Source organism: Talpa europaea (genome assembly GCF_964194135.1).
Source record: "Talpa europaea genome assembly, chromosome: 11".
Classification (NCBI taxonomy): domain Eukaryota; kingdom Metazoa; phylum Chordata; class Mammalia; order Eulipotyphla; family Talpidae; genus Talpa; species Talpa europaea.
In genome coordinates, this window is record NC_140078.1 from 71,832,531 (window position 1) to 71,859,682 (window position 27,152).

Here is a 27,152-nt window from a genome sequence, read left to right on the forward strand (position 1 = left end):
CAGAAGCACGGGAGGGTGAGAGAATTCACCAGAGCCAGAGCGGGGAGCAGAGCAGGCAGAAGGACCGAAGTACACTGCTGAGGGGAGCAGCGGGCGGCAGGAGAGGTCTGCACGCCATGTGGGACCCTCCTCTGGTGGCCGGGGAGCAGCCAGGGATCGAACCGGCGCCGCAGAGGCCGCGCGCAGTTTCGCAGCCCAGCGCTCAACCGCTGCGCCACCGGGGAGGCCCGACACTGCTTTCTTATTGTACTTTGTGTCTCTCTAAAATTTTGTTGGTTTTTTTTTTAAAGATTTATTTATTTATTTATATAAGCACTGGGTACAGTCAGAAGCGCGGGAGGGTGAGAGAATTCACCGAGCCAGAGCGGGGAGCAGAGCAGGTAGAAGGACCGAAGTACACTGCTGAGGGGAGCAGTGGGCGGCAGGAGAGGTCTGCACGCCATGTGGGACTCTCCTCCGGTGGCTGGGGAGCAGCCGGGGGTCGAACTGGCACTGCAGAGGCTGCGGGCAGCTTCGCAACCCAGTGCTCAACCACTGCGCCACCGCCGAGGCCCTTTGTTGGTTTTTTTTAAAGATTTATTTATTTATGCATACAAGAGCTAGGGTACAGGCCAGAGATGCGGGGGTGAGAGGATCCACCAGAGACAGGGTGGGGAACAGAACAGGCAGATTGACTGAAATACACTGCTGAGGGGAGCAGCAGGCGAGATAGAAGAGGTCTGTCTCGCCATGTGCGTTTCTCCCTGGCTGGCTGGGGATCCAACTTGTGCTGCAGAGTTTGTGGATTGCTTCATAGTGCGGTTCTTAACCCTTTGCACCACCAGGAAGGCCCTCTCTCTTAAATTTTGAGTGAAAGTTGAAACTCATTTATAATAGAGGCTAAGGATAAAAAGTATTTGTGCCATCTCTTTTAGTAGATGATTGGTGTAGAGTTGAGTCAGGTTAGGCAGGTGCAAAGCTAGGTTTGGGCTTTGTTGTCACTGTCAATTCCTTTAGTGTACTTCTTCAAATTCCTCTCTTCTGCTTAGTGTAGGGACTTAGTTGTGCTAGTAGTGGGCAGTATTTTCATATTTTGGTGTTGATTTAGGCTCACTGCCGTATAAAAGGATGGTTGACTCTTTCTTAGTGATTTACCGTGTTCACAGTGGTAGGGTCTTTTAGTGGTATTGATGTAAGATCCTGGGCTAGGACTTTTTCTTGCTCCTCCCCTAGGGTAAGAGGTATTTTCTTATTACTCTTTTCCTACTACAACATTGGCTCTTTCCCAAACCCTGGGATGACAGAGTTTGATCCTCCTCTTCCAGTAGCTTAAAAGATTTAGTTTGCATAGGGGAATTAAAGGGTCTCAGTGGATCTATCTTCATGCCTTTCCTTTACTGCTGGCTTTCTTCAGGTCTGTACCACTGAGGGAGGCTCTTTTTTTTTAAATATTTAAATATTTATACAAGAACTGGGTACAGGCCGGATGCATGGGAGGGTGAGAGGATTCACCAGAGACAGAGCAGGGAACAGAAGAGGCAGACTGATGAAATACACTGCTGAGGGGAGCAGCGGGCATGACAGGAGAGGTCTGCCGCACCAATGGGACCCTCGCCTGCTGGCCGGGTTCGAACCAGCACTGCAGAGGCTGAGGACAGCTTCACAGTGTGGCACTCAACCACCTGTGCCACCAGGGGAGGCCCCTTCCCTCAAGTCTTTCTTGTGAGCATCTCGTAGATATTATGGAGACAAACCCTGCAAGTGGGTGGGAACTCCCTTTGTGTCTATGGATATCACAATCCCTATACTCTCATCAAGCCTTCACTTTTAGCAAATCATTAGAATTTTTATTTGAATTATTCTTACTTCCTGTCTGGCATCCAGAATCTCTTATCTGACACAGGATAGCCAATATTTAACTCCTGTATTTCCTCAAGGGGCTTGTTTTTCTTTGGGTTTCATGCCACTTAGTGGCCATAAAACCTCAGCTTTCTGATGAGGTCGTTATGATTTTGTTAGTCAGTCTACCTTTTTAAATTGTTTATAGGGTGGGAGTGACATTCTTCTGGTATTCTATAGCCTAAGTAAAAGAAAAAATTCTGTTGCCTTTATATGTGCTGTATTTGGGGAGTGAGAGTATAATGACAAATTATCAAAAAATTACTGAGAGTTTAAAGTCATATAAATATGATAAAATCACAAAAATACATACAAATATTCTTCCAAGAAAAAAATTGGATTTCTTGATGGAAAATGGGAATGCTTATTCCTCTTTCAATCTGTAATGGTCAATAGAATTATTTGTCCCTTGATTGACCTAAAAGTAAGGAAAACTTAGCAGGAAGAAAGGAAATGGTAAGGAGTGTTTCTGTAACTTTAGACATGGCTAAGATGTTCTCCCCATGCACATTAACTTACCCTTATCAGTCACAGGTGGAAGAAGCTTGCTTCTTTTCATTTTCTGTTTTCTTTTAGCTGTGCATTGCTTCCACCCCCTGGGACTCATCTTGGTGGGTGAGGACTATGAAGCAGAAGCAGATTTTCTTGTGCTTTATCTTGGGACCACTAACTTGACCAAGAAGAAGAAAGTTTTTTAGAAGCTCTTTTGCAAGAAAAAATATTTACATTCCCCTGCTTACAGTTCGAATATGTGAATAACCTGTAATTGAAAGTTCATTAATTCAGGAAGGTTACTCTAGAAATTGACAGTAATGATTACTGTAAGAATCAGAACTGGTTGTAGGAAGGAGACTTATTGTTACTGAATATCCCTTTAGACCAATTGGATTTTTTTTTTAAAGATTTTTTTATTTATGCATACAAGAACTGGGGTACAGGTCAGAAGTGGGAGGGGGGGTGAGAGGATTCACCAGAGACAGGGTGGGGAGCACAACAGGCAGATCTACACTGCTGAGGGGAGCAGCGGGCAAGTCAGGAGCGGTCTGATGCACCATGTGGGCAGCTCCCTGGCTGGCTGGGGACTGAACCCCAGCTGCAGAGGCTGCAGACAGCCCCACAGTGCTGCACCCAACCCCCTGCACCACCAGGAGAGGCCCTGGATCAATTGGATTTTGTATACATTTGTTTATTAACCTGTTCAAAAAGAATAATATAAAGTTTATAGTTGTAATATAACTAAATTTTAAGTTGTTCATCCTTTTTGTTTGTAGAAGGCTTCACTTTGGATAACAGGAAGGAGAGTGGGCTATTTGGAGATAGTGAAAAAGAAGAAAAAGCACTTCTTTATTTGATCTTATAAAAAACACAGTGTAGTGAGTGAGTTATGTGTTTATGAGGGCTTCTGTCCTGTGGGTTTTATAGCTTATCAGACTGATGGTTTATGCCACAATGATAGGTTTCTTGTTTGTGTTCTATTCTAAATCAGATGCTAGTTCTTCTGAACACTTCTTCAGAAGTGATGGAACAGCCTAGACTTCATTTTTTTGTTTTATTATACATCTAGCTTTAAGGTTGTTCTTAGATGAGATTTGCTAAGTTATTACTGGTTTTCTTGCTATGATTTTATAGCAGGTTTACTTAGGCGAACCAGTGGAAATTTATCAGCCAGTTTCCTGCAGTTGAATGGGGTCCATGTAATAGAACTCTTGGGACAATGGTGTTTTTATTTATTTTAATTTTCAATTCCCCACCCTAATTACCCTCAACTGAAAATAAGTAAGAAACCAGGGTTGCTTTTATGGCACTTCAGACAAAGCAGGAAAGGCTGCATTTTTTTGCTCCAGGTACATTTTCTGCCCCAAATATGGCAACAGTTATTTCTCCAGGAAGCTGCTGGCCCTTAAAATTATGAAATGGTATTTCAGAGTTTATAATGTGAGTGCTGGGATGCTTTTGTTGCTCCTGCGTTTGTCATTTGTTTTCAGGCCTTTTCTGTGAAGATATTACCTCTTATTTTTGCCCTCATTTAGTTTAGCTTCTGGAAGGATTTTATCTTAGCATTGCCTCCATGAAATATACTAATAGCCAAATACCTGGAAATAGACCTGGTGTCAAACTATTTCTAAAATGCTTGTCACCTTGGGAAACAGTTCTCAAAACAGTTTTTCACATGTCCTGATTGACTTTTTCTTCAAAAATGTTATCCTAGTTGTTCATTATCAACTCTGTGGTTGTCTTCTCTAGGCAAGGGATATAAAACATAGAAGTTTTCTCTCAAATGTGACTAACAAAAGCTATAATTGGTGATTCTGATGCATCTAAATGGCACCATAGATATTTGAGTGAACTAGCCCGTTTTTTGACCCTTAGAAACAAATATTTGGCAGATTTGTGGGTAAGTCACTTAATTTTTCTGTACTTTGTGTTCTTAGATAGTCCTACTTGTGAGAGTAAGAGAATAATTTCTCCCCACTGCTGCAGGGGGTTTTGGAATCTAAAAACTTGTTTATTATAAGTTGTTGTAGCCTAGGACAGTAGTTCAGGGTTGTGGTACTTGCACCAGAAGTATCACTTGGGAACTTGTGTAAAATACCATTCTTAGGCCTACACAGATTCAGAGATTCTGGGGTTGGTGCTTAGTAGAAGAACTGGGGTGTAGGCCAGAGGTGTGAGGTGAGAGAATTCACCAGAGACAGAGCGGGGAGCAAAATGGATTTAATGAAATATACTGCTAAGGTGGGGTAGTGGGTAAGATGGGAGAGGTCTGCTGCGCCATATGTGACTTAACGACTGGCTGGGGGTAGAACTCAGCTTGTAATGGTGATAGTGCTGAGACTTAACCACTAGGCCACACAGAAATCTGTGTTTTAATGAGTCATTGCAGATATCTTGGATGCATATCCAAGATTGAGAAACATTGATTCGGGAGAAAAGAAAAAAATACAACTAAATATTTATTGCAGACTTCTGTTGTGGATCATGGCAGCCAAATTGATCGGCCACTAGAGGGTGGTATTGGCATAGGCCTGACACACACTAGCAGGTGCCCTTGTATTGAAACCATGCTGAATCCTCCCCATTTTGCCCAATGCAGGTTTACTGTGGCTGTCTTCCACAGAGCATACATACCCTCTCATTTTTTTGTTACTTCCGTTTTCTGTCAAACGGATTCTCCAACTATGGGAATCTGAAATCTGTTGTGGAAGAAGAGATTAAAAAAAACAAAGCAAATTTGGGCCTCCCTGGTGGCGCAGGGGTTAAGACTCAGCCTACGAAGCAATCCTCAGCCACTGCAGCAGAGTTCGATTCCTGGTCGGCCAGGGAGAAACCAACATGGCGGGACAGACCTCTCCTGTCTTGCCCGGTGCTCCCCTCAGCAGTGTACTTTGGTCTGTCTGCCTGTTGTGTTCTCTGCTCTGCCTCTGGTGAATCCTCTCACCCTCTGTATCTCTGGCCTGTACCCCCATTCTTGTATAAAAATAAATCTTTTTAAAAAAAAAGCAAATTTGATTGCCCTTATAATTTAGAGCATGTGATTAGTTTTGAAAAACTTGAGTTATTTTCAGTGTTTTATGTGTTTAGCTTTTGATGAAGTGGACGTCCCTCTCAGAAATTAGTCAGTGGAAAAAGAAGTCAGTGTCTCTTGAGTGAGGATTTATCCAGTAATACACAAGGTTCCAATGATTAGAATCTAGTAAGTCTTATTGACAGAGACTTATGTAAGCCTCTCTCCTACTCCAAAACCCAATTGTTTATATGTTATAATCTTATTGTTATTCTTCTTTCCTGGGCTTAGATTTTTAGACTGTGAGGTGTTGAGTATATGGTAGAAAATCTCTTAAATTCTCTTCTAATCATCTTGCTTTATTTTTTTTTAAAGATTTATTTTTATTTATACAAAAATTGGGTACAGGCCAGAAGCATGGGAGGGTGAGAGGATTCGCCAGAGACAGAGCGGGGGGTGGAACAGGCAGACGGACCGAAGACACTGCTGAGGGGAGCAGCGGGTGAGTCAGGAGAGGTCTGCTGCGCCATGTGGGAATGTCCCTGGCTGACTGGGAATTGAACCCGCGCTGCAGAAGCTATAAACAGCTCACAGCGCTGCGCTCAACCCTCTGCGCCACTGGAGAGGCCCATCTTGCTTTATTTTATTTAATTCTGATAAATTGCTTATTTCTTAGTCTCACAGTTATTACTTAGTCTGATAATGTCATTTAAGCTAGATTTTTGTATTAAGGCAAAAGTAAACTAATTTCAGTGTTCGTATAGGGTTATTTCATTTTAGTGATCAGTTTCCAGTTAATAACAGAGTAATAATTGTTATTAGTATTTACTTAACATTGTGCAGTTTGCATACTACTGGCTCCAATATTATTGCATTTAATCCTCATGATAATCAAGGATGCCAATAAATTCCTGTTTTCCACTGAGACTATTAATTATAAGGAAGTTGCATTTGATCATTGGTTAATAGTGACAGAACCACAAACTGAACCAAGATTGCCTGCTTTTTCAATTTCTTCTAATAAAAACATACTGTTTCGGGCCTCCCCGGTGGCGCGGCGGTTGAGCGCTGGGTTGCGAGGCTGCCGGCGGCCTCTGCGGCGCTGGTTCGATCCCCGGCTGCTCCCCGGCCACCGGAGGAGGGTCCCACATGGCGCGCAGACCTCTCCTGCCGCCCGCTGCTCCCCTCAGCAGTGTGCTTTGGTCCTTCTGCCTGCTCTGCTCCCCGCTCTGGCTCTGGTGAATTCTCTCACCCTCCCGCGCTTCTGACTGTACCCAATGCATGTATAAACAAAACAAACAAACAAACAAATAAATAAATAAAACATGCCTCTATAAAAAAAAAAATAAAAAAAAATAAAAACATACTGTTTCCATGAATGCATGCTTTGATTTAATATCTCATAGATACTGTTTCTTTTTAAACTAAATTTTATTTAAAATAAACTCAAAACGCAAAATTATTAGACATATACATATTATGTTCATGTAAATGAGTCATTTTATTTATACAAACAGCATGAACTTGAGGAATCTGCTATGAATTGATATAATTTGCAAAGTCTTCTGCTTTGCTAGACAAGTATTTTCATATCTTCCCTTCTCTGTTCAGACTTCAGCACTTGTTCTCCAGTTCAGGTCTCAGTTGAAGACCTTTAGGACAGATACTCAAACTCAGAAGAAAACTTCCACACAGTCCCATAATGTGAGTTGTCTTTTAGTGGAACAGATTATCTGCGAAGAAGAGAGTTCTAGGCTGTAGATACAGGTTTCTTCTGCTACCTCAAAGTATCAATAGAACAACCCTGTTTGTTATGATTTTTTTTTTAAAGATTTATTTATTTATGCATACAAGAACTGGTTTTACATACCAGAGGTGTGAGGGTGAGAGGATTCACCAGAGACAGAGTGGGGAACAAAACAGGCAGATTGACAGAAATACACTACTGAGGGGAGCAGCAGGCAAGTCAGGAGAGATCTGCTGCACCATGTGGGTAGCTCCATGGTCAGGGATAGAGCTCGTGCTGCAGTGGCTGTGGATAGCTTCATAGGTTGCCTCTTAACCCCTTGTGCCACCAGGGAGGCCCCTATTTGTTATGATTTAATGGGTACTTTTTTGGGTCTGGGAATAATATTGCTATGAATTTATATGGCAAAGATATTGAGAATTCCAAGATTTAAAAAATAACTTACCAAATTATATCTACTTTTGGATAATGGGGGAAATATGCATAGATCTGGATTTTGCTGATGTTAAAGCTTTGGCTAAAGGTGGTTTTCTGCTATCCTTTAAAATTGCTTTTTTTTTTAATCTTCACCCCCCACCCCTTAAGATTGGGTATAGACATAACCATGTAAGAACATCCGTTGACCTCTGTCCCTTCTCCCTCTGTTCCCCTCACCTCCACCCCCAAGCTTCTTCATCTTTTTATTATTTGATAAGTGCCTCCCCTGAACCTTCCTTTCCCATGGCATTTTTAATTTTAAGGTCATAATGAAGCTACTTGTTATCTATAGCTATCTATAAGCCACTCTGAAGTAGGAATAGTATTTTGTTTACTTTTATATTCCATGCAGAATGACACTTTTAACAAAGGCAGAGAGGCATAGAGTAGTTCACACTGTACCAGCAACTTCAAGTTGCTCCATAGTGAGAATCCAGAAGTGAAAGTGACAAGAGAGACAGTGACAGGAGAGAACCATGCAGAAGCACACCCTCCAGGTGAGCTCATACAGCATCTTGGGGTGGGGAGTCACTGGGGAACTAGGAAAGAGGGACAGACCTGCATTAAAAAAGTCACTATTCTTGGCACATGGTAGATATGCAGCCATTGTTTATTAAACTAAATTGAAATTGCTTTGTTTACTGCTAAACTGAGCTTAAAGAATTGTGTTCAAATTGGATTTGTTAATGCTTTTGTTAACAAAAGCAAGTATGTCTGCAAATCAAAGTGATAGGTATTTATAGTTAGGTAGGCACAAATGTCTACTCCATAGGTAGGCACAAATGTCTACTCCAAACCTTCTTTTTCTTTTTAAAGATTTATTTATTCTTTATACAAGAAAGGGGTATAGGCCAGATGCGTGGGAGGGTGAGAGGATTCACCAGAGACAGAGCAGGGAACAGAACAGGCAGACTGACGAAATACACTGCTGAGGGGAGCAGTGGGAGAGACAAGGAGAGGTCTGGTGCACCATGTGGGACCCTCCCTGGCTGGCCGGGATCAAACCGGCGCTGCAGAGACATTTGGACAGCCTCACAGTGCAGCGCTCAACCGCCTGCGCCACCAGGGAAGGCCCTACTCCAAACCTTCCTAATAGCCTTTTAAAAAAAAAAATTATTTATGCATACAAGAGCTGGGGTAACGGCCAGAGATGCAGGGAAGTGAGAAGATTCACCAGAGACAGAGTGGGGAGCAGAACATAGGCAGACTGACTGAAATACACTGCTGAAGGGAGCAGCAGGCGAGACAGGAGAGGTCTGCTCTGCTGCTGCAGAGGCCGCTGATCACTTCATAGTGCGGTGCTTAACCCCTTGCGCTACCAGGGAATCTTTCTTAATAGCCTTACTGTTCATATTTGGGAAGTTGTATCGATGCATGAAAAATTAGTGTGACACTTTTGCAGAAACCATTGTTTTGGAAAAGAAAAAACAGTGTACTGTTTTTCACAGTAGTGGTACTCTAGTGTAAAAGAAAAGCGGAAATTTCTTATTAATTTGAAAGATTCTTTCTTGTATCTGAGGAATTCTGAGATCTGCATAGGGTAGAGATACCAAAGAAACAAGCAACGTTTACCTGTAAACCACCATATGACAAGCTGTCTTTTATATTCTTTTTTTAAAATCTTTTTTTCTCATATAGAAAAGTCCCATTTTTCTTGGGCACAGATTCCAAGTGGGTTGGGAGGAACATTTGTTTCTTACAGTCAAATTTATTACTTTGGGAATGGTTAAAACATCGTTATGTTCAGATAGCTCTTTGAAATCACAGCAACATCCCTTCTTCCCCCCATGTAGATTGTAGCTCTGGTACTGAAAATAAGGAAATAGTATAATTTGTGGCCTCTTGGTATTGATCTTTTTGAAATTTTACGTTAATCACTTTATCCCCCGACAATAAAAACCCGTGAAGAATGTCAGTTAAAATGATTTTGAAAGTATAATCTCTGATATTTTGTTTTTAGAAATTTTAGGTTAACTTAGGAGTTCCTTCATTTGCAGTCTCCTGTCACATTCTGTCACCCCATACATATAATGGCAGTCACATTTATTTCAATCATTCATTCATTCGTTCTTTAAGCAAATATTTATCGAGAACACTTGTCACTAAAGGTGAAAAAGAAATGAACCCAAAACTTGAGACCTTAAGAAGTTCACAGTTCATTAAGAAATATAGATAAATGCCAAAAGAAAGGAATAAGAGCTGTGAGATTTGAGAGCAGTGAGATAATACCTGATTTTGAGACTAATAGAAAAACAATCTTATCTTTGAACGAAAGAAATAGATGGGATTCAATGCACAGGTATAGAGAGGAGGAATCTCGATGTTGATGCTTTAGGTTTGTGAGGAAATTTCTTCTGATGGGGGTTCATACTTTCTTTGAAAGAGGTGAGGTTCTATGCTGAGAAACAAAAGTAGAAGGGGATAAAGAGATTAAAAGAGAACTGGATGGTTTAGAATAGACATTGCAGAATTGGATAAATAAATTGACAGAAAATGTTTGGGTTAAATGAAGGTTCATAATGGTGAGGTTATGATGGTAAACTGTCTGCCAGAACACAGCCATTTTTCTTCATAGGGGAAGCTGGGTAAGGACACATGAGAATCTTTGTAGTATCATCACAATCTTGAAAAGCTTCATGTCTTTTGTTTGTACATTTTTAAATTGACAGACATTAAATATTTTTTAAAGATTTATTTATTTATGCGTACAAGAACTGGGGTACAGGCCAGAGATGTGGGGTGAGATGATTCACCAGAGGCAGAGTGGGGAACAGTACAGGCAATTGACTGAAACACTGCTGAAGGGAGCAGCGGGCGAGTCAAGAGGGGTCTGCTGCGCCATGTAGGTCACCTCCCTGGCCAGGGATCAAACTCGTGCTGCCGTGGCTGCAGATTGCTTCGTAGTGCTGTGTCCTAACACCTTGTGCCACCGAGGCCCTTTGATAGACTGTTCTGATTTATATTTCCCCAGTAGTGTATGAGATTACCTATTTTCCTATATATTTGCCAGCATTGGTTATTAGTAAATTAAAAAAAGATTTTATCACTCATGACAAATGGTATCAACTTTTAAAATATGTATTTCCTGTAATCTGCATTTTACTTTTTTGTAATCAACATTTTAAAGTGAGACAGATTTTAAAAATTAGCCTTCTTGAGCTTGGAAGAATAAGTTTTTAAGCTTACTGTGTGAATGTAATAGGGAATTTATTTGTGCCAGATATGTTCTATCCCATATTTGGCATATGTTCTCTCCCATATTTGCCATAAATAACAGCTAGAACATACTTGACATCTCTCTGGATAAGTAAAACACAGTATGTGAGGCCCTACCATGGTGCATGGTACGTGGTGCATAGTGGGTATTTAATAAAAGTCTATTGTCTTTCATTCCTTTATTTACCCTTTTCTTCTTCCACCTAGTTGGTACTGTCTTTTAGTCTGTTATTTTTAGTTGTTCCTCTCAGATAACAGAATAAATAATCTTGAGTTGTTTCAAGATTCCTGCCTTCAGTATGTGGGAGCCAGAAAGTTAGACAGAGTCATTTGTTCACTTCCAAAGTAAAATCTTATATTTTATATTTTAGTAGTATGCATTCTAGATTTTCTCCTGTCTTATGAAAAATAGTTCTGATATTCTTGATATGATTCATAGGAAACTCTTTAGTTGGCAGATTGACTGTGGAGCTAGTAAGGTTGCTGAAATTATCTATACTTAGATATAGTTAGAGCTTTTAAAGAAAGGTTGTGTATACAAATTGATCCATATAATCTATGTATTTAAATCAAGATCCCGTCAGGGTTTTTATATAAATCACCACTTGATTTTAAAATTTATATGAAAAATCAGAGGAACTAGGATACACAAAACAATTTTGGAAAAGACCAAAGTTAGAGGACTCACATACCTCATTTCAAGACTTTTTACAAATACAATAATCAAGATGATGTTGTATTGATAAAATGCACAGGCATAGAGGGCAGTGGAAGAGGAGAGTCCAGAATTAGGCCTATATATAACATGATTAATTAATTTTCATAAAGTTGCAAAGACAATTTAGTGGAATAAGGATAATTTTTTCAACAAATGATACAGGAACAATTTGATGTTGTACATGCAAAATTATGCACTTAGATGTTTCTCTTATACTGTATACAAAATGCAAAGACTTCTTGCATGCCTCACCAAAAGCATGAAAGAAAAAATGATCAATTAGTTTTCTTCAAAATTTAAAACTTTTTTTTAAAGATCTATTTTATTTATGCATGCATGCAAGAACTGGGGTATATATAGGTCAGAGGTACGGGGAGTGAGAGGATTCACCAGAGACAGAGTGGTGAGCAAAGCAGGCAGATCTACTGAAATACACTGCTGAGGGGAGCAACAGGCAAGACAGGAGAGGTCTGCTGTGCCATGTGGGTAGTAGCTCCCTGGCCAGGGATTGAACTCCTACCACAGTGACTGGTGATAGTTTGATAGCTAGCTTGATAGCACTGAGACTTAACTCCTGCACCACTAGGGAGGCCCCAAATTTAAAACTTTTAATCTCCCACATGTTCAGTGGTGGAACTGCCACAGTCTTGCTGATGGAAAGCAGATTTCAGTTGATTGAGGTACTTGGGTTCACCAGCTACAGAAACATGAAGTAGCTCTACTCTGCCTTAATTCTTGTGTTTGCATTAGACAAAAAGGTCTTTACCATGTGCCATATGCACAGAATCTGTTTTCAAAATCTGACTTTTATCAAAGTAACAGTACATTGTCATTGCAGAAAAACAAACCTCCCTCTCCTCCCCTAATGTCCCACTTTGGTAATTTTTGCTGTATTTGGTTTAAAAATGTAGTTGTAACTATTTTTCCTACCATTGAACATTTGGTTGTATAGTTTTTGTTAACATAATGCAATGAGCATATTTGCATCAAAATTATCTACACTTAGCAGTATTCCTTAGGATAAATATTAAGAGAGGAGATGCAGGGACTAGGATTTGAGGTCCTAGAGGCTGGGTACTTGTTGCCAAGAAAGATTGTAGACCAAGTAGGATGGAAGACAGAAGGATCACCTCTTCTAGGCCTAACTGATGTTGGGTACTGTGATACAGATTTACTTGCTTATGGAAAATACCAGCTGTTGTTTTCAAAGCCCATTTATAATAAAGTGGACAAAGTTGGCCCTGTGGGTATCCGGGGAACTGCTATCCAGGTCTCAGAACAGTCTAATATAAGCAAATGGCAACCATATGGTTGGCATGTTTATAAGGCGGTTGTGTTCATCACAGCTTTCTAAGTAACTCTATGTAGACCATGTACTCTATGAAAAATGCAAGTATGATTACTGAAAAATAAATATTTGGAAGATAATCATTGAAGGACAAGCAGGACCCTGTCTTCCCCCATGAAAGTTTAAAAATTTGTTGCTTTGGGGCCTCCCTGGTGGCATAGGGGTTAAAGTCTTAGCTCTATCAAGCATCGCCAGCCACTGTGGCATGAGTTCGAACCCGGCCAGGATGCACAGCAGACCTCTCCTGTCTTGCCTGCTGTTCCTCTCAGCAGTGTATTTCAGTAGAGCTGCCTGTTCGGCTCCCCACTCTTGTCTCTGGTGAATCTTCTCACCCCCTGCACTTCTGGCCTACACCTTAGTTCTTAAATGCATAAATAAATAAAAATAAATCTTAAAAAAAATCTGTTGCTTTATAGTTAACCGCAATATATATATATTTTAAGATTTATTTATTTATTTTCATATAAGAACTGGGGTACAGGCCAGATGTGCCGGAGGGTGAAAGGATTCACCAGAGACAGCAGGGAACAGAACAGGCAGACTGATGAAATACACTGCTGAGGGGTGCGACAGGAGAGGTCTGCAGCGCCATGTGGGACCCTTGCCAGCCAGCTGGGATTGAACCGCCACTGCAGAGGCTGCGGACAGCTTCACAGCACTGCACTCAACTGCCTGCGCCACCAAGGGAGACCCTGTAGTTACCTGCAATATTTATCCACAAAGGGAAAACCTCCAGGTTTCCCCTTTAACCACCATCTTCCAGTATTATCTTGAAGTATTTGCCTTTACTCTGAACTCCTGTTGTGCTTAGAGATGGTTTCCAGTTCTACATCTCTAAAACATCCAGCTCTTTCCTAGATTTCCTTGCTTGTATAGGGAAGCAAAAATCTGCCATCCCCAAATATGTCCTTTTTGGCAAAAGTCTGATTTTTTTTTTTTTTTTTTTTTTTGGTGGGACCATCACCGGTGGCCGGGGATGGAACTGAGCTACAGAGGCTGCGGGCAGCCTCGCAACCCAGCGCTCAACCTCTGCACCACCAGGGGAGGCCCGGCAAAAGTCTGATTTAATGGGAGGGAATATGAAGGGTGGGTCAACGTTGCTTTTAAAAAAGATATACTTCTGGGGCCTCCCCGGTGGCGCAGCGGTTGAGCGCTGGGTTGCGAAGCTGCCCGCAGCCTCCGCAGCGCCGGTTCGATCCCCGGCCACAGGGTGAGGGTCCCACATGGCACGCAGATCTCTCCTGCCGCCTGCTGCTCCCCTCCGCAGTGTACTTCGGTCCTTCTGCCTGCTCTGCTCCCTGCTCTGGCTCTGGTGAATTCTCTCGCCCTTCCATGCTTCTGACTATACCCAGTGCTTGTATAAATAAATAAATCTTAAAAAAAAAAACAAACAAAAAAATAAAAAAGATATACTTCTGTAAGGGTGTGTACTAGAAAGACCTAATCTCTAGCTCTTTTCAGTGGAGAAGGCAGGATTAAATTTGCATACTTTTGTCTACTGTGCCTTCCCTGATAACCTCCCTAATTGACCTCCCCTTTCTTCTGTAACCTTCCTGGTCTTAGCTAAATGATTTAAGATGTCCTCTGAAGCTATGTTATTATTAAACTTTTTTAAAAAAGTAAAACTTTTACTCTTCAAAATACACAGTTAAAATGAAAATACAAGGTAAAGACTGGGAGAAAACATTTGCAAAATTCACCTGATAAAGGATTGATAGCCAGAATATATAATGAATTCTTACAAGTCAATGGTAAGGAAACAACCAATTGAAAAATAGTCCAAAAAATTGACTGTTCAATTCACCAAAGGAAAATAAAGGGATGACAAATAAACACATGAAAAGATGTTTAACATCTTTAGTTATTAGGGAATGAGATCCCAAAACACTCCTATTAGAATAACTAAAATTAAAAAGAGAAGAAAAACTCCTGCTTCTAGAAGTGCTTCTGATGACCTCTGCATAATTCTCATGTACAGGAACAATGATGGTGCCCTGGACATTTATGTGGAGGTTATTTTAAATGGTTCTGTGTGCTTGAAACATTTTATTTGAATCATAGATTGTAAACCATAGGACTTGATGATGTTTTTATTGAGTATAAGGTAATCTTTGACAGTTTACAAAGCTGAAAAGACATTGGCTTGCATTTAGGAAGACCTTTTCTCCAGTGGGTATATTAACAGAACTTGGGCACCGTGTGGACATCAATGGCTCAGTTCTATTCTTTGTCACTGGGTTTCCTTTTATTGGATCTTTAAAATTTGATAGCTCTTTATGTACTTTAAGCCAGTGTTATGAAGAGTGGCACAAATTCTAGTAAACATAGATCTGTTTTTCTGTCACAAATAGTGGATCTGTCGCAATGGATAATTATTTGTGGTTGTTGCAGGTCCTCCATCTTCTAAACCAGCAGTGCTAGCCAACGGTGATCATGGAATAGGAGGAAATGATTCTACAGGTAAGTGGTTCTTAGGATTCCCCAAATATGTGGCTAAAAACAGCCGCAGTAAACATGTTAATAAGCTCCTTTGAGGAGGATTGTTAGTGGAAGCATCTAGATTATTTCTTCCAAGGATATTATTGTTTCTTGTTGGATATATTTAAATCTAGGGCATCTGCCACAAAAATCTTCATCAATGGAAAAAGAAGAGTAAATTTCCTTTGATAGTCTTTGAATGTTTGTTGTAATTGTATCATACAGAGGCTAAATCAACCTTAAAAATATACTTGCAGATGCAGAATGATCACCGAAATGTTACACTGGAGACCTTTGGCTACTGCAGCTTTGTAGGCAGGTCTCTTCCCTAAATGTACACTGTGTACTTAGTTTGCTTTCCACAGCTAGTGTTAGAAAACATTTGAACTACAAATTAAAAGTTCCTTTCTTGTTTGCCCTATTTTTCTTTTACTTTTCTTTTAACTGTTACTTTTTAAATCTTTCTAACTTTTAACTCCTAACCCTTTCTAGAGTTTGATATTTTGTCAGCTAGGACTAGGACTAAGAGTTCCTATAGATTCCCATCTCCTAACTAGCACAACTTCCTGCATCCCCTTCCCCAACCCCAGTATCTGCCCAGGAGCAAAATTCTCAAAGGAAAGCAGGATCCCACAGAATGTGTTTGCTATCTAAATGTTTTCTTGGGTAGCTGATATGAGTTATGTTGGATTTTTATAAATAACTGCACTTAATTTGCAGTTGTGCTCAGACTCATACTGTTGATCCAAAGAGTAGACTTCTAATGCTCAAGCACATTGTCATCTGCAGCAGAGTATGCTCTTAACTGGGGCATAAACTTTTGCTTCACTTTATTACAGTCTGGGTAAGTACTATTATAGTGACTCTTGTATGAAGCCTCAGCCTTGATAAGCCTTTCCTTGATCTGGCACAGGATTTCTTGGTTTCTAAGGCTTCCCAAAAGCCTCTGTTTGCAAGCAGTTATCCCAGGATTTACTTTTTATTCTGTGATCTTTAGAAATTTTGTATATATTTTTGTACCTCAGGTTTAATGATGACTATGTTCTATTTATTGTGATTATTAACTTACCCCAATGATTATTAGCATCCTTATTTAGCAACTCATAGATTAGTAACTTTTGAAATCTAGAAACAATCAGAAGTGCTACCTTATCTTCCAGGTTTGTGAACGGAAATATTGTGTTTCTTTGATAGTCTTAGTTGTATAGACTTTTTTGTGGCCACTTTGAGGCCTGTCATTTACGTAATTTGGCTTCAAAAAACATTTATAGAAATGTTCCTGTGATTAAAGAGGGAGCTTGAACATAAAATTTAAAAATATAATAAATTAATTTGCTTTATGTGGGAGGCAGTGCTAGGGAATGCAAGACTGGAGGGAACTGATTTGATTAGCCAGTTGAAAGGGTGAAGACTGCTTCTATCCACGAGGGAAACAGCTATCAAACTTTAGTGGAGATCTCTATTCCAGCAGGATGTTGTCTGACCAGAAGAGACCCAAACTTCATGTAGCAATTGTTTCTCATTGCCAAATATTAATAGTGCAGGAAAAAAGAACAGGGATAACATACAGCCTGACCCTTGCTGTTTCAAGACATAGTTCCCTGGTGGGAACTTCTGAGAGCCAGGCTGTTCAGAAACTGCCCAGTGGTGTTAGAAGAGCATGTCCTTCTGCTGTTGGGCACTGCTCCATCTTTGGGCAGAATATAGTTTGTGTACCTGTGAAGATGTTTGAGTTCTGAATTAGTTCACTTAACTGTATTAAAAACGGATGCTTTACTGAAAATATTCATGCTCCATTCATGCATGGGAAGGAATAGGGAGGGGGCCAGGGTGAAGAGTGCATGTTTTTGGAGCATGTTGACTTCATTCTAATTTGGTCAACACTAACTGGAACGTGTAGTTTAGTGACATTTTGAAAACTCCTATTTCTGTTTCCTTCAGAATGTTACCTGTATTCTTATGAGCAGACCATCTCCACTGATAGTGTATAAAGGATTTATGAGCATCTTGCTGTTTTGAACTTGCTGTTTACTAATAACCTGTGCTTTTCTACCCTTTCCTTCCCCTTCCTACTTCTTCCTCCCTTCCTATTTTTCTCCTCCTAGAAGCCTAGCGTGTGTCTCAACACTGGGGCTGCTGCAACACCAGACCAGTGATCTTTCCTAAGCACCGTTACACTTCTAAAACCTGCAGCATTTTGCAGAGCTTTGCTTTTCCTTCCTGGACACCATATAGAAGAAGCTGAGGGTAGTTCTTCGGGGCCTAAATCTGCTGATGCCTGAGCAAACCACCTACTTCCTTTTGTGCCCTGCAGGGCTTGATGGGACCTCCTTTCCCTTTGTGAGCACAAAGTAGAAGATGAATTCGTTTTAGTATTTTTTTTTTTTTTTTGGTAAAGGTTATTCTAATGTCTTTTTTTTCTTGTTCTTTAAAACTCATTTTATCACTTAGTTCATCTCATATTTTTCTTTTTGTTCAACATTTTTAGTTGGCCTTTTTCATTTGCTCTTCAGTTCTTCAACATGAAAACATGTGCTTTCATAAAGGGATTGAGTCCACCAGTACTGCAGTGAGCCTCCCTTTTCCTCTTTCTCATTCCTCCCTCTGTGACCTTGCTTTTAAGGAAGGATGATCATTTAGGCTCTTTCTCGCAACCTCACTAAAATATGAATAATGATGACTAATTTGAAGTTTTCTAAGTTAAATTAGCTCTGAAACTTTGAAAAATATTTCCTCAAATTAAATCATCCTTTATTATTTGCAGGGTGGGCTGAAATTATTTCTATTATGAAATTTTGATCTGTTTGACTAGGCTTAGATTCTCTTGAAAATTTGACAACCTTACTATTGTGTATGAAATTTTATAATTAAAATTACTTTTGTGTGATCATGCAATCTCAAAATAACAATTGAAAACTGCAACAAAAATGGAATCTTGTTAGAACAACTATAAATCAGCAAGTTGATTTAGATAAAAAATAACTTTTTCTGTAACAAGGCAAGAATGAAACTAAATTGTGACAACTTGAAGAACCACAACCAATTCATCAGATTTCTAATGAAATTATTATAGAACAATCTCAAACTCTATTAACAATTAATATCCTTTTTAGCTCTGGTGGTGCCTCTGTGCAGCATATGATAGGATTGGCGGATCACACATGAAGATCTATGTGTCAGGTCCTTTGCCATCTACATTAGTCTTTATAATTCTATAATTCTCACAGTCTGAGGATGGTCTCAGTGGGATTTACTGTTCCTCATTTTTTCAATCTAATAGCTAAAAAAAAATCTGAAACTATTTGGGTTAAGTACTGTGAATCTTTTCAGATGATATGCTTTGATTACTTTTACACACTGGCAGTATTGTAGCCAATGAGGTTTATCCAAGCCACCAGTGTTGCTAAGCTTTGATATTTTTATAAGTAGGATACAAAAACCATGGGCTGTGTTTTGAAATCTTAGAGGAGTTCTGGTTTAAGATGTGGACTGTGAAATAATCCTAAATTTTCAATCCCCTTACTGATTATGAAGGTTTTTGAAATTGCCATGTTACTCATTGTTTCAGATTAAAGTAAAGAAATGGCATCAGGTTCTGAAGAAGATTTCAAGATGTACATTATTTTAGATCTTCTGATACAAAACTCTTGAAATTATAAAGTCATAATATTATGTAAGTTTAAATTGAGCCTCTGCCTTGACTTTTGGAAATTAGGAAGCATGTCCTCTTCTGATCATAGGATTGATTTCTCTGCAAAAAATTCCTTCTGTGGATTCTTGGGAGAAAGCACTGAAGGGACTCACTCTTAAGTTCTAGAGAGAAGAACTTACAGTTACCTTTTAAATAGTTACAAAATATAAAAACTCCTACCATAGTAGAGCATATCATCAAATAAAACAGTTCTTTTTCCTTGGATGTGTGATTTTTTTTTTTTTTTTTTGGCCAGAGAATTTTTCAAAACTGGTAGTGTTAACTTTTAAAAAAACGCTTTTGACATCTTTCTATCCTAATGAGTCTCCGCAGCCTGGATGCAGTGCTCCTGTGGCTGTGGTCAAAGGCACACACTCACATTTCATTGTTGACATTGATTTTTTCCGCTTTTATTTCCATTTGTTATGTTTATTTGTGTTTGAAGATTTTTTTCCCAAGCATTTTCCTTTTGACTTTATGATATTGTTGAAATTTCCTACTAATAGCTAGCTAAATTTTGGTATATATTATCAGCTCTCTCTGTTTCAGTTGGATGTTTAATTTTGATAGAAATAATTTCATGTTTCATATATAGCTTCATATGAAGTATCCAGTCCTATAATTAAATGCTGTATTGCCATGATGGTTATAACTGCGTGGTCCAATATCTCACTGGTGAGGTGACCGGACTAGTGAGGATTGCTCTGCTGAAATGTGATTTGTCTTATATGCAATCTCTCTTTTTTTATAATTTTGTTTTTAAATAATATTTTTATAACTTTGTTCATGCACCTAAGTGTGTTTTTTTTCCTTTTTTTTTTTTTTTTTTTTTTTTGGTGACATTGACTTCAACGATTTGTATCTGGAACATTTTTATGTGATCATTGTGCTAAATAATCTACACTAATAAATGTCTTACATTAACACCTATGAACTGGATTTGGTTGGGGTCTTAATTATTGAAGTATAATATGACTAAGATGAGTTTTGTAAATAAAAACTGAGGCATGAGTTCTCAGTCTGACAAAGCTTCTCTTCCCACCTATAATAATTGTGTGGGGTTTTTCCTTTTTCTACATTCTTTTAGTTACTTTGTCATTTTTGATTCTCAGTGTAAACTCCCTGTTATCCAGAATCTGTTAGCGATACTAAGAAGCCCAAATGACTGTTTGATATTTTATGGCATCTGGTGAAAAAGACAGTTGGCAGAGTAGCAATAAGAAGTTATTCCAAAACTTTCCATAATTATCAAATAAAACTTGTTATATTCAACAGTATATTGTTACTTTATTGTTTGATAATCTAGTATGCTATGTATTGGGAAAAATTAAATGGAATGCTTGGTTTCCTTACCATTCTGGGTTAATGTTTCTTTATGGTACATAGATTTGCAAATGTAGTATGTTGAATGAATTAAACCATGTAAGAATTCTATGCCTAAAGTAATTTGCGTGGCATAAAAGACTTTTTTTTTTAGTTTGAACACTTCTTTTTATTAAGAAAGCTTTAATTTAATGTTCTTAGCTTTCCTTGTAGAGCTCTAGTCTTTTTTAGCTTTGAAGCACACAAATTTAAATATTATAATAAATAATTCACAATTCTGGTTTTCTTATAGATACCCTAGAATTAAAGCTTTTGGTGATGGGGACAATTCTTAAATCTTATATATATGCATTTTAACAAAAGTGAAATGAGGTGTGGCTACAGTTGGCTTCTTCCCTCTTCGAACTAATAATGTGGTGGGTCTGGGAGATTAGAGAGGATTCTGGACAAAGATACAGAGTCATGTAAAAGTGGATTGTTGCTCTGTTTAATATTGATGCTATTCCATTACAGTGAAGACTTAACAACACTTAACCACAAATTATTTGTGGAATAAACCTCTGTGCTGCCACAGAGACAAATTACTATTATTTACATTGCCTGGGGCTAGATGCAGTACACTAAGTGCTCCACAAAAGGCAGTGTTATTAGTGGTTTCTGTTGTGGTCAGACTAGATTATTGTGATAACTGTTCTGAATATGATGGGAAATAAAACCCTCAGGTCATACCAGCAGTGAAACAAAAAAAAAAGTCAAAAAAATTTTATTTATGCATCTAAGATCTGGGGTATAAGCCAGAGGTGTGGGAGGTGAGAGGATTCACCAGAGACTGTGGGGAGCAGAACAGGAAGACTGACTGAAAGAAACTGCTCAGGAGAGCAGCATGTGAGAAAGGAGAGGTCTGCTGTGCCATGTGGGTTAGCTTCCTGGCTGGGGATTGAACTCATGCTGTAGTGGCTGCTGATAGCTTGATAGTGCTGAGACTTAACCCCTTGCACCACCAGGGAGGCCCCACTGTAAAACTGCTTTTTTAGAATGATGCATAAGGTATCCTTGGTGTTTCTTCACTGCTTCTTGCATCATCAGGTAGAATACAAAGGATTTAGAATTAGAAAAATTGGGCCTTTCCTGGTGGCGCAGCGGTTGAGCGCTGGACTGCGAAGCTGCCTGCTGCAGAGGCTGCGCCTGTTCAATCCCCAGCCACCGGCAAGGGTCCCACATGGCGAGCAGACCTCTCCTGTGTGCCCGCTGCTCCCTTCAGCAGTGCACTTCAGCAGTCTGCCTGTTCTGTTCCCCGCTCTGGCTCTGGTGAATTCTCTTACCCTCCCATGCTTCTGACTGTACCCAGTGCTTGTATAAATAAATAAATAAATCTTTCTTTAAAAAAAATTTTTTTTTCTTTAAAAAAAAAAAATTAGAAAAATCCTGAGGTTCCAAAATGTGAAATCTTATCAGAAGAATAAACCTTAATGTTACAGTTTCTGGGTAGCTATTACTGCGAACCCATTAGGTGGCCAGCCCATAAATGGAGTAAGACAAAGCTGCACACTGTGTTCCTAGATGCAGAGTTCTTCCCACCCACTTCTTTCAGAATCCTGAAATAAAACATTAATTTTTTCCTTTGATTTCCCTAGGAGTTGCATGTATCAGTAAAATACCAGTACCTAGTGTTTCTTTATTTCTGTTTCTGCTTTCTGATAAAAATAATAGAACGCAGAAATATCCACAGTAAACAGCAAGTAAACAGCATGTTTACTTCTAGGGTGTTTAGTGCTCCTTTGAATACAGCTTATGGACTGAACTTAAGAGCCTTTATCTAATCAAAGCATTTAATTATACTGTGAGTCATTAGTCTTGAATTTGTGTAGTCTTGAATTTGAATAAGACAAAATAATTTCATAAGCTGTAAGTCTGCTCTACTTTTTAACCATAACTTTGTTTATATGATTTGCTTCTCTATATAAAATGAAACTCTACACTATGCCAAAAGGCACATATAGAAACAGGATATTTGCTTTAACTTCTCAAGTAGCATGTGAAACATTTTCCTTTCTAAGAAAAATTAAAACATTATACATGGAGCCATACTTTACCAGAGACCAGAGGATTTTTACTCATAGAACTACAGACATTTACACATAACTACTGTAAATTAATCTTGTATTTTTACTTGAATCTTGACTCAAACAGTTCATTTCTCTCTGATACATCTCATCAATAATAAGGATAACATTAGAGTTTGTAAACCTCTTTTGAATGTAAAACAGTAGATCTCTTAATTTGAAGAAGCTGAAGTTAGGTTAGTAATATAGCTTGAAAGTATACCTAGTCGGACAAACCCTATGCTTTTTCTACCAAAATATGTTACATCATGGTGGATCTTCTTAAACATCAGAAAAGCAGTGGGAAGGTGTAGACCTTTTAAGGCCTGTTTTAAGGCCTTTTTGGGGCATCACTGGTAGAAAATCCAGACTGTTTATTTTGAGAACTGATCCCAGGAAACAAAGGTGGGAGACTAGGAAAGTATAATTGGAAACAGGAAAACCCAATACAATGAAGTATTAGTCACTGCAGGGGGAAAAATGGATCAGAATTTTCCACCTGAGTTATGAAACTGGGTAGTATTTACTGAACATTTACCGTCTCTTAATTAACTCTACTGTACTCCTCAGTTTCCACTTCTGCAGTGCCAGGCTACCGGCACTGTCTTGTTTCTGGCATCAGAGATAGTGTGGGGCAGAAAACTCTCGTTTGGTTGGTATAAAGTGCTGTCAAATCACATCTATATGCATTTGGATTCTACAACCATCGCTGGATGCCTTAGGCTTTACCATAGAGGATGATTCTTGAATTCTATCTATACAGAGAAACTTGGAGGAACTCCACCAATCATGGCACTAATTCCCAGTCCTAACTTTTAAAAACTGTAGAACTGACCAGAGGAATTATTAGTTGTGGAATTCTCCATCCTTATGTTCTCCTTTTGGATCAAATACAGTAGTTTCTTTTTTTCTAGGAATTTTTCCATTTCTTCTAGGTTAATCAATCAAGTTCTTATGCATTAGCTTATAAATCCTTTTGTTTCTATAAAACTGGTGTAAATGCACCTCTTTTGTTCCTGAATTTAGTAAATAGAGTCATCTTTTTCTTAACTAGCCTAACCAAAGGTCTGTCAGTTTGGTCAATTCTTCAAGGAATCGATGTTTGTGGTTTTGTTGAGTTTTTTTTTTTTAAGATTTATTTATGCATACAAGAACTGGGGTACAGGCCAGAGGTGTGGGCAGGGGTGAGAGGATTCACCAGAGAGAGAGTGGGGAACAGAACAGGCAGATCGACTAAAATACACTGCTGAGAGGAACAGCTGGCAAGTCAGGAGAGGTCTGCAGCGACATGTGGGTAGCTCCCTGGCCAGCCAGCTGGCCAGGGATCAAACTTGTGCTGCGGTGGCTGCAAATCGCTTTGTAGGTTGCATCTTAACCCTTGTACCACCAGGGAGGCCCCTAGTTTTTTGTACTTTCTGTTTCATTTGTTTGCATTCTAATATTTTCTTTCTTCTGCTTGCTTTGGGTTTAGTTTGTTCTCTTTTTTTCTAGTTTCTTTTTTTTAAATTTATTTTTATTTATTCATGCATACAAGAACTGGGGTATAGGACAGAGGTGTGGGGGTGGGGGCATGGTAAGAGGATTCACCAGAGACAAAGTGGGAGCAAAACAGGCAGCTCTACTGCAATACATTGCTGAGGGGAGCAGCAGGTGAAAAGGAGAGGTCTGCTGCGCCCTGTAGTTTAGCTCCCTGGTTGGAGATCAAACTCATGCTGCAGTGGCTGGCGATAGCTTAATAGTGCTGAGACTTAACCCCTTGTGCCACCAGGGATGCCCTTTTTCCTAGTTTCTTAAGGTAGAAGGTTAAGTTACTTATTTGTAGTTTTGTTTACTCCCCCCCTCTATTTAAAGATTTATTTATTTATGCATACAAGAGCTTGGGTATAGGCCAGAGATGCGAGAGGTAAGAGCATTCACCAGAGACAGAGTGGGGAACAGAACAGGCAGACTGAAATACACTGCTGAGGGGAGCAGCAGACAAGATAGGAGAGGTCTGCTGCACCATGTGGCTTGCTCCCTGGCCAGCTGGGGATCGAACTCATGTTGCAGAAGCTGTGGATTGCTTCATAGTGCAGTGCTTAACCCCCTGTGCCACCAAGGAGGCCCTTGTTTACCCCCCCTTTTTTTTTAAAAAGATTTTATTTATTTATTTATTATTTATTTATACAAGCACTAGGTACAGTCAGAAGCGAGGGAGGGCGAGAGAATTCACCAGAGCCAGAGCAGGGAGCAGAGCAGGCAGAAGGACCGAAGTACACTGCTGAGGGGAGCAGCGGGTGGCAGGAGAAGTCTGCGTGCCATGTGGGACCCAACACTGGTGGCCGGGGAGCAGCCGGGGATTGAACCGGTGCTGCAGAGGCTGCAGGCCGCTTCACAACCCAGCGCTCAACCGCTGCGCCACCGGGGAGGCTCCCCCTTTTTTTTATATAATTTTTTTAATTTTTATATTCCCCATACAATTGCAATCCCCTTATTTTGATCCCAATCCCTCCCCTCCTGCCCCCCACCCCCCATAGAGTGTCTCTGGTTCATAGTTGTTTGTTGATTTTGATTTTCACTTTCTTATAGTTATTCTTTTTCCTGTCCCTTACTTAAGTTTTCTAGATTCCTGCTATGAGTGAGACCATCCGGTATTTTTCTTTTTCTTTCTGGCTTATTTCTCTGAGCATGATCCCTTCCAGCACCATCCATGTTGCTGCAAATTGCATGTGTTCATCTTTTTGGAATGCTGCGTAATATTCCATGGTGTATATGTACCACATCTTCTTGATCCAGTCATCTATTTTGGGGCATTTGGGTTGTTTCCAAAGATTAGCTATTGTAAAGAGTGCTGCTATAAACATAGGGGTGCAGGTTCTCTTTGGAATTGATGTTTCTGTGTCCTTTGGGTAAATACCTAGGAGTGGAATTGCTGGATCATATGGAAGCTCTATGTTTAGTAGGTCCAGAAATCTCCACACAGCTCTCCATAGTGGTTGGACCAGTTTGCACTCCCACCAACAGTGCAGGAGAGTTCCTTTTTCTCTACACCCTTGCCAACATTTGTTGTTGCTAGTTTTTTTAATATGTGCCATTCTCACTGGTGTGAGATGGTATCTCATGGTAGTTTTGATTTGCATTTCCCTGATTACAAGGGATGTTGAACATTTTTTCATATGCCTGTTGGCCATCTGCATTTCCTCTTCAGAGAAGTTTCTTTTTAGCTCTTCTGCCCATTTTTTGACTGGATTATTTTCTTTGTTTTTGTGGAGTCTCATCAGCTCTTTGTAGATTTTTGTGATCAGTCCTTTATCATTAGTGTTGTGTGCCAAAATATTCTCCCAGTCGGTGGGGTTTTTCTTTGTTTTTGTTATTGTCTCTTTTGCTGTGCAGAAGCTCTTTAATTTGATGTAGTCCCAGCTGTTTATCTTTGCTTTCTCTATCACTGCTTTGAGTGATGTGTCTGTAAAGATGTCTTTGATGTGCATATCATGTAGTGTTTCACCTATATTTCCTTCTATGTATTTTATGGTTTCAGGTCTTATGTCTAGGTCTTTAATCCATTTTGAGTTGGTTTTTGGGTATGGTGTGAGGTAATAGTCAAGCTTTATTCTTTTGCATGTAGCAACCCAGTTTTCCCAGCACCATTTATTGAACAAACTTTCTTTGCTCCAATGCATATTCTTTGCTCCTTTCCTTGTTTACCCCTTTTAATAGAGGTATTTGCAGCTATAAATTTCTCACTAAGCACTGCTTCAGCTGCTCCCATAAATTTTGATATGTTGCATTTCCATTTTTATTCATCTCAATTTCTACTTTCTTTGACCTATTGGTTATTTAGCAGTATGTTGTTAATTTCTGCATATTTGTGAATATCCCTAACTACTTTCTGTTATTGCTTGATAATTTCTTTCCTTTGTGGATGGAGAACATACTTTACGTGATTTCAATGAATATATTCAGGCTTGAACAAATGGTATAAGGAAAACTGGTATCTACATCCAAAGAAGTTGGTTTCTTTGCAGCATATTAAAAAATTAACTCAAAATGGATCAAAGAACTAAATATGAAAAGCTAAAACTATAAAACTCTTAGAAAATACAGAAAAAGGCTTTATGACGTTGAACTGGCAATGATTTCTTGAATGTGACACGAAAAGCACAGGTAACAAATCTAAATATAAATTGGACGGCATAGAACTTTATTATTTTTCTAAAAATTTATTTATTTGTACTAACAAGAACTGGGGTGTAAGGGCCTCCCTGGTGGTGCAGGAGGTTAAGAATCAGCACTATGAAGCTATCCATAGCCATTACAGCATGAGTTCGATCTCCAGTCAGGGAGGTGACTCACATGATGCAGCAGACCTCTCCAGTTTTGCCCGCTGCTCCCCTCAGCAGTGTGTTTCAGTCAATCTGCCTCTTCTGCTCCCTGCTCTGTCTCTGGTCAGTTCTCTCACCCCTGACACTTCTAGCCTGCACCCCAGCTCTTGTATGTGTAAGTAAATAAATCTTTAAAAAAAAGAACTAGGGTATAGGCCAGAGGGTGTGCGTGTGTGTGTGTGTGTGTGTGTGTGTGTGTGTGTGTGTGTGAGAGAGAGAGAGAGAGAGAGAGAGAGAGAGAGAGAGAGAGAGAATTCACCAGTGACAGAGTGGGGAGCAGAACAGGTGGAGCCACTGAAATACACTGC

The 27,152-nt window shown here is 39.5% G+C and overlaps 1 protein-coding gene across 1 annotated transcript in view; it reads left to right on the forward strand.

Annotated features, from left to right (window-relative positions):
* MAP4 (microtubule associated protein 4) overlaps positions 1 to 27,152 on the forward strand; it is a gene marked incomplete at both ends in the record, with an annotated part of 101,695 nt that overhangs the window by 5,667 nt on the left and 68,876 nt on the right. Inside the window, one exon of the mRNA XM_084247767.1 lies at positions 15,281 to 15,349. Coding sequence (XP_084103893.1) covers positions 15,281 to 15,349 — 69 coding nt within the window. The remainder of the gene's footprint in view (positions 1 to 15,280; positions 15,350 to 27,152) is intronic.